Genomic DNA, 7,500 nt, shown 5'->3' on the forward strand with positions numbered 1-7,500 from the left:
ATGAAGATGACCATTTTGCCCTTGAACATGGCCATAAAGTGCTTCGGCTCTTTGCCCATTGTGACCCGGATCTGCACCGGTTCTCCTCCGTATTTCTGATCCAGGTCCACGGCCTGAAACGCCGACGCCGCCACCTCGTCCTGAGTGGCATGACGGCCCTGAGAAAACAACACATTAAACTGGATTTAGATGGTATTTCCTCGCACACAAAAGTATGAGTACAAAGATTTAGCTCTAAAGTCATCGCTGTCGAGACAAATTTGTACATTTGCAAATAGGTAAATGATATGTGGATAAAGTGTCTTGCCCCAAAACACAACAACAGTATGGTCTGAGTTGGAATCAAACTGGCCAACTTCTGGTTTGTGGGAAATGACTCCTACATGTATTTCTTCTACATGTTCAATTAGCACATTTGGTATTTGCTTTTATTTAAAGGACCTGTACCTTATTTTAACGTATTGCAGTCAAAATAAATGCTCCTTACATCACGCATTGTGTGGTAAAAGCGACAACATAAGAACAACATCATGTCTTTTTGTCTAATCGGGCACATTTTTCACTAAAGCGGGAGTAAACGTGACACTAGAATTAAACTAGGACTAAATGGGCTAGAACAGGACCAAACCAAGTCCACATCAGGACCAAAATTGGCTAAATTTAGGACCAAAACAATGACAAGTGTGAGCATCATCTAGACTAGAGTGACAAGACGAAAGTGAGCAGGGATTGTGGATCTGTGTGCATGAGACAACGCCAGATAGAACGGACTAAAGTGGCTGACGGATCTAAAACATGTTCCCAATTCAAAATTACACCAAAGTCACACATAGTTTCAGATTCTCTTTTACAGACGCAGCACACACGGACATTTATAGATGTAGAATAAACTGGCACAAACATGAGAACTCCACTTAGACAGAGATAACCTTTTTGATGTTTGGGAGAAGCACTTATTATAATAACGCCCCCTTACCACCACTATTTCTTAACATTTGGCACAGCTGTTATTATGTCCGTCACCTGCCACATGTAGAGCAGGTAGCATTGTTTGCTGTTGACCAGGTACGTGTAGAGCACCAGGTAACAGTCGCCGCCGTAGAAGTATCCATACGTCTTTGGATCCACTGGGGCCAGCTCCAGATCCTCGATCCTCCAAATCTGCAGCGAACACAGAACTAATGTCAGACGCAGTGCCACCTGAGGCCACTAGACTGCGCTGTTTCAAAGGGAAAGAGGAGCGGGGTTTAAATTACGTTACATCTTACAATAGTTTAGAGTTTGATAATGTTGTCTTCTAAGGGAAAATGTTATGGACCTTTTAAAAGACGATTGGAGGCAAAATATTTTCAGATTTCAGATAGAACTGTCGATGGTTTTAAGTCTTTATAACAAAAATAAGCGACACTTTTATCATCTCTAGGGTAGAAATGTCAGTTCGTTTTCTTATCAGTTACAAAGGATGGATAAAATACTATTTTATAGCCTCAAAATTGTGTCTAAGTGTCACAAAAAGTATAAAAGTAAAAAAAAAATAGTTCTGTTTCAGTCCAGTAAAACCAGTCCAGATTGTGAAAGTGTCTTTCACAATCGCAAATAATATAAAATATGTCAAAACCACCTGGATTCATCATATTTTGTGATATTCTGAGGTTAATCCCAGTTTGTTGTTTGAAATCACATGATGTTCCACTTTTGCCTCCACTCAGGAATTTAGAATGTATCTGTTCACAATATTTTAAAGAGTCCATTGTCACTCCGTTTTACAACAAATGTAACCGTCCCGACTTATAATTGGTTACAGCAGATTTAACAAGAGCTCATGTTAGGGAGGTTGGAAGGAGAATACAGCTCGTTTATACATATTCTCAAACATTAAGTCAGAAAAGTTGGCTTTTGACATTAGATTACCCATATATTACCCATAATGCTCACCCCGTCGATCACATATTTAACTGGTGCATCACCTCGACTTGACCCGAGCCGTTGTCCACCATCCTCTCCTGCGCCGCCACCTCCGGCATCACGTGCATCAGTGACGCGTCGAACTTCTCTGGAGTGATTTGAGCTGAAAAACAAACGACACAAACACAAACAAAATGAAACGTCTACAGTGGAAGAACCTTTATTTGTGCTTTTATGTTTCTGTACATCATCCCTTTAAATAATGAAGACTTAACTCAAGTACTATCACAATGCAAACAACTGATCAATCGGCGAATTGATTCATCTCCAATATAAGATAAGAGAAGATAAGCCTTTATTTGTCCCACAATGGGGAAATTCCAGTGTTGCAACACAGATTAGGCACAGAAACAGATTAGGCACAGAAGTAAATAATACAAAATGAATAAAATCAATTAAACAATTATTTGTATCTATCTATTTATGTATTTATCTGATCTGGACAGTGCATAATAATGAACTAGGTAATTACACTTTATTTAGTTACTGTAAAGAAAATAACACCTAAAGAATAAAGGGCAAATAAAGATATAATCAAGCAACCTTTTTCCTTAAATAAAAACGACACATTTATTACTGAAAACACTCATTTGACATCGTGCTGGTGGTTTGAAGCAAAATAATAATATTTCTAAACAAACTGAACAAAACACCCATTCAAAGTAAGTTGAATTGATGATGAATCGTGACATCTTGATAATTGTTTCAAAATGAAAAATACTCACCCACTTTCCCTTTGGAGTAGACTTTGCCCAGGCCTTGAGTCTGGTCCTTGACGGTCCACTTCTGGAACAGCTGTTTGAACAGAGCCGACTCGGCGCCGTCGTTCACCGTCTCCACGTTGGTGGTGGGAGGGTAGTTCTTTGTCTTGATGAATTCCTGTAAGAGTATTTTATTTAGAGGACTTCAGAGCTGCAGCGAGACCTGTGATTTCATGGGCCTCACGAGCGCTCTGGACATGGCGGCCTGACGTTCCTCCTTGGTGGCTTTCTTGCCCTTCCACACAAACACTTTGGCTCCTCCTTGATCCAGAATATAACAGTCCTAAAAACAAAAGGCTTTAGTTATTCTTCTGTAAAAGGCTTTTGTAACAGTCCTAAAAACAAACGGCTTTAGTTTTTCTCCTGTAAAAGGCTTTTGAAGAGTAGTTCACGTGTACAAACGAGCTATAAAGGTGCACTGGCTTCCTCTGTCCCTGGCGATGTTATTGCATGCTTTATAATCTCCATGGTGACAAGTAGGGGAAGTTACGGATCAGATCTGTGCAGTGGAGACTCCATTCACCGTAACGAGTCATGTTTTTCAAGTCATCGAGAGATAAGTTAGATGAGGCTACAGCAGCAGTACCCAACTTTTTGTCTCGTAAGCGTTAGAGTTGTAATCTTTAATTAAGAGTTACAATCTTTAATTAGTTCATATTTTTACCCCCTGAAAGTGTGTCGCAAAAGCAGAACTCGACAATTAGACATTTTATCGACGCAGACTTGAAAGAAAGAGCCATGTGAGCTGATTGGCTGCGCGTTGGTGGTCCGCCCGTTTCACTTTTCTGTCTGAAAAGGCTGTTCTAAAGACGCGCTCGTGGCAACAAATGTGTGCGTGAAATACAAGCGGCGTGCCAAAGGGTTTGGGAGAACTAAGACCTAGAAAATTCTACTCTTGACCTACAAAGCCATAAATGACATGGCCCCATCCTACCTCAAAGATGCTATAGAACCATATCATCCAAACAGAGCTCTTCGCTCTCAGAATGCTGGCCTTCTGGTGGTGCCAAGAGTCTCTAAAAGTACTGTAGGAGGTAGAGCGTTTAGCTACCAAGCTCCTGTGTTATGGAATCAGCTCCCGACCCATGTTAAATATGCTGACACAGTCTCTTCATTTAAGTCCAGGCTTAAAACGTTCCTCTTCGAAATCGCTTATGGTCAGAGTAGTTAGGAACAGAAAGATAAACCCACAGCTTCAGCTACGCTGCCCTAGGAGTAACTGTGCTGGGGGAAGTATGACAGCTTGAGCACTATCCTCTTCTTCTTCTGACTACTTATGCTATCAAACAATATTTATTTTTTGATTCCACTTGCAAACTGTTCACCGCCTTCTTTTCTTTCTCTCACTTCTGAGGACCTGTGGACCCAGATGCCCCTCCCCTGGTGAAGTGGTCCCTGCCCTGTGTGGACGGTCCCTCATCTGCCTGAAGAGTGGCTCCAGTTCGCCTCAGTCGGTCCCTTATCTGCCTGAAGAGTGGGTCCAGCTCGACTCCGACGGTCCCTCATCTGCCTGAAGAGTGGGTCCAGCTCGCCTCCGACGGTCCCTCTTCTGCCTGAAGAGTGGGTCCAGCTCGACTCCGACGGTCCCTCGTCTGCCTGAAGAGTGGGTCCAGCTCGCCTCCGACGGTCCCTCGTCTGCCTGAAGAGTGGCTCCAGTTCGCCTCAGTCGGTCCCTCTTCTGCCTGAAGAGTGGGTCCAGCTCGACTCCGACGGTCCCTCTTCTGCCTGAAGAGTGGGTCCAGCTCGACTCAGACGGTCCCTCTTCTGCCTGAAGAGTGGGTCCAGCTCGACTCAGACGGTCCCTCTTCTGCCTGAAGAGTGGGTCCAGCTCGACTCCGACGGTCCCTCTTCTGCCTGAAGAGTGGGTCCAGCTCGACTCAGACGGTCCCTCTTCTGCCTGAAGAGTGGGTCCAGCTCGACTCAGACGGTCCCTCATCTGCCTGAAGAGTGGGTCCAGCTCGACTCAGACGGTCCCTCTTCTGCCTGAAGAGTGGGTCCAGCTCCAGTCTCCTCGTGTCCGTCTGTCCGTCTGTGAGAGTCGGATCTCTCCTTCACTGGAACTCCTCCAGGTTTCTACGCTTTTTTCCCAAAGAGGTTTTTTTTGTAGTTTTTCCTGGCCGAGAAGGAGAGTCTAAGGACAGAGGACCCAGGGACATTGTCCCTCGCCACCACAGACATTGTCTGACTTCATCGCCACCACAGACATTGTCTGACTTCATCGCCACCACAGACATTGTTGATTCATTTCTCCCTGTGGCCCTCAGAGGCAACTGTTGTTGTGATTTTGGGCCTTACAAAAATAAATTGATTTGATTTGATTTGACCCCAAGTGACCCCAGCACCACGAAAATAAGCTAAGCACTAAATAATAAGCACTAAAGGCAGCTGGTTAAACGTGGTGTCGCCGCTGAACGAGTGCTAATGAGATGCGCATACTTCCATAGCATATTTAATATCAATGACAGAGTTAAGTCTGTATTTGTCGTCGTGAGGACTATTATCGTGAAACAAACCTGAGAAAAAGGCTACAAATCAACTCTTTTATAATGTAAACATGCAACAACAAAAAAACACAGCCGACTTTCAAAAGTAAAAAAAAGAAGCCCAAAGTCGTTATAAAGAAGTGGAATTTGTTATCTAGATACTTACTTCATCCTTTCACGGTTTGAAAGTCAGTCTCCACCGCTTTAATGCCATACTGGGAAACATTCCGGGCAAAGCATCTAATATCTCCATGGAGACAAGCGAGTGGCACCAGAAAAGTTACAAAGTGCAGTTTCGAATATCTAAACGCTGACTAAACGACACCGCAACAACTAGAATCAAGCGTCTTTACGGCTATGATTGGAAGATTTTGACATGTTTCTACTTCCTGTTTGTGACTGATAGGTTTGCATTGGCTTCTTCCGTCTAACCCCTGGGCCACAGTCACTCCACACACCTCGTGACATAATTTGTGTGTCGTATATTCGGAAACGTGTTCATTTTACGGCGTTGTTTGCTTAACTTTGCATGCGCTCGTGTTTCACAAGGATGAACTCACGTCATGGTTGAGCAGGTCCTGAACCAGGGGCCTCGTCGCAACTTCGGTCACTTTCATTTGACCCGCCGCGTCCGACACACTGGAGGTCACAGTGTCAAGTTTATAAACATCATGACATTTGGCAACATTTGTAGAGCACAGTTTATTAAATAGTAGTTATATATTTTTTTTAAATTGCAATTTTATTTTTTATTAGGACATAGAACAACAAAAACAACAAAGCAACAATGCAACTAAAACAGAAAAGAAAAGAAAACACAAAAAAATAAAGAAGTGGCATAAAAAACAAAAGAAGAACAATTAGAGCATATTAAGTTCAGAATAATTGTTGTAAATCATTATTATGTACACAAAGTAATCCAACGGGCTTTACAGAACAATAAAAGATGCACTAAAGTCACAATACAAACTAATAAAACAATCTGCTTTCATTTTAAAGTACTTTATAAAGAATTGTATCCTTTTGTTTGTGTTGTGTTTCGTAAAGCACGTTGAATTACATTGCGTACGAACTGTGCTCTACAAATCAACTTGCATGGATTAAATGTGAAGTTTGTCCCTAAATTGTAATTGAGTAGTGTTTAAGCTTAAAAGGAACAAATGTCCTTCTTCAGACTCGTCCATGAATGCCACTGGGGAAAGTATCTGACCAATCGCGGCACATTAAACACTTTTTATTATCTTTGAACCTTCTTTATGCCACTGACATGATAACTTTAAAATATGATAATCCAGGAAACAATTGTGTGCCTCTAAATAAGCTCTGTAACAAACAAAAAGATGAATCCCTTTGGTACTGAGCCCTAAAATATGTCATTTCAGCCATAATGAGTAAAGGGAGAACATGCAAACTCCACTGTGAGTGCGGTCAGGAGGTTAACCACCGTCACTGTAAAATGTCTTTAACGCAGCGACATTGACCTTTATTCATTCAATGTGAAATTCTGCTCTGTAATCACCCAAAACACTTGCATTTGGCATAAAAACAAAATGAGTTATTATTAGTTTGCTGGTTCTAATAGTTCGGTTGAGGTTGTGGGATGATAGAGTTTGTGGCAGTATATTTATTTTTAGACAGTATTGTGAATGTTGCAAAAGAGATGCAAAATTACAGGCTGTAAACTTTCAAATAGGGCGATATTTCTGCACTTTTATGATTCATTTGACGGATGATTAAACCTGGTAACATGTTTAAAGGCATGTTTTATACACATTTCTGTTGGATTGACACATTGTAGTTTTGGGGCACCAGTTGCTGTTTTTGGGGCACCAGTTTCCGGGGCACTTTTTCTGGTCTTTTTGTGTCCCTGTCGCTCACCCGTAGTTGGAGGATTACTTACTGGTACAGAGTGAGCTGGGATTTCTGCTCCTGGTCGGCCGTCTCGTCAGGAGTCCCGTCAGGCAGGGCCCCGCTCCTCTCCCCCAGCGGCTCCGTCATGAGCTCCATCACTCGGGCCGAATCTCCCTCTGCGTCTCCCTCAACGATCCGGATCTCCGCCCGACCCCCGCGCTCTCTGTCACGGATGTCCTTGGCCAACATCATGCCCTGCAATAAGAGGCAAAGCATGAAAAAACATCGTGTTAAAGGAAGAATGTTGGATTGAGAAACAGGACTCAAAAAATACCAGAAGAATCCTCTCGTTAAGCTTCACTGAAAGAAGTATCTGTCTATAGACTAATGGAGAACCTGGGATTAACCTCATGGTATCAACATAGTAACAAAATCAAGTT

General features: G+C 42.5%; 1 protein-coding gene across 1 annotated transcript in view; it reads right to left on the bottom strand.

Moving 5' to 3' along the window:
• The window catches only part of avil (advillin), a 77,334-nt gene that overhangs the window by 10,195 nt on the left and 59,639 nt on the right, over positions 1-7,500 (bottom strand). The window contains exons 6-12 of the mRNA XM_072452576.1: positions 7,110-7,315; positions 5,770-5,848; positions 2,911-3,009; positions 2,691-2,844; positions 1,968-2,068; positions 1,024-1,161; positions 1-158 (exon numbers count right to left, since the gene is read on the bottom strand). The exon at positions 1-158 is cut by the window's left edge and continues 1 nt beyond it. Coding sequence (XP_072308677.1) covers positions 1-158; positions 1,024-1,161; positions 1,968-2,068; positions 2,691-2,844; positions 2,911-3,009; positions 5,770-5,848; positions 7,110-7,315 — 935 coding nt within the window. The remainder of the gene's footprint in view (positions 159-1,023; positions 1,162-1,967; positions 2,069-2,690; positions 2,845-2,910; positions 3,010-5,769; positions 5,849-7,109; positions 7,316-7,500) is intronic.

Source organism: Eucyclogobius newberryi, unplaced genomic scaffold (genome assembly GCF_026437365.1).
Source record: "Eucyclogobius newberryi isolate DKJ021-1_F unplaced genomic scaffold, fEucNew1.0.hap1 SCAF_19, whole genome shotgun sequence".
Classification (NCBI taxonomy): domain Eukaryota; kingdom Metazoa; phylum Chordata; class Actinopteri; order Gobiiformes; family Gobiidae; genus Eucyclogobius; species Eucyclogobius newberryi.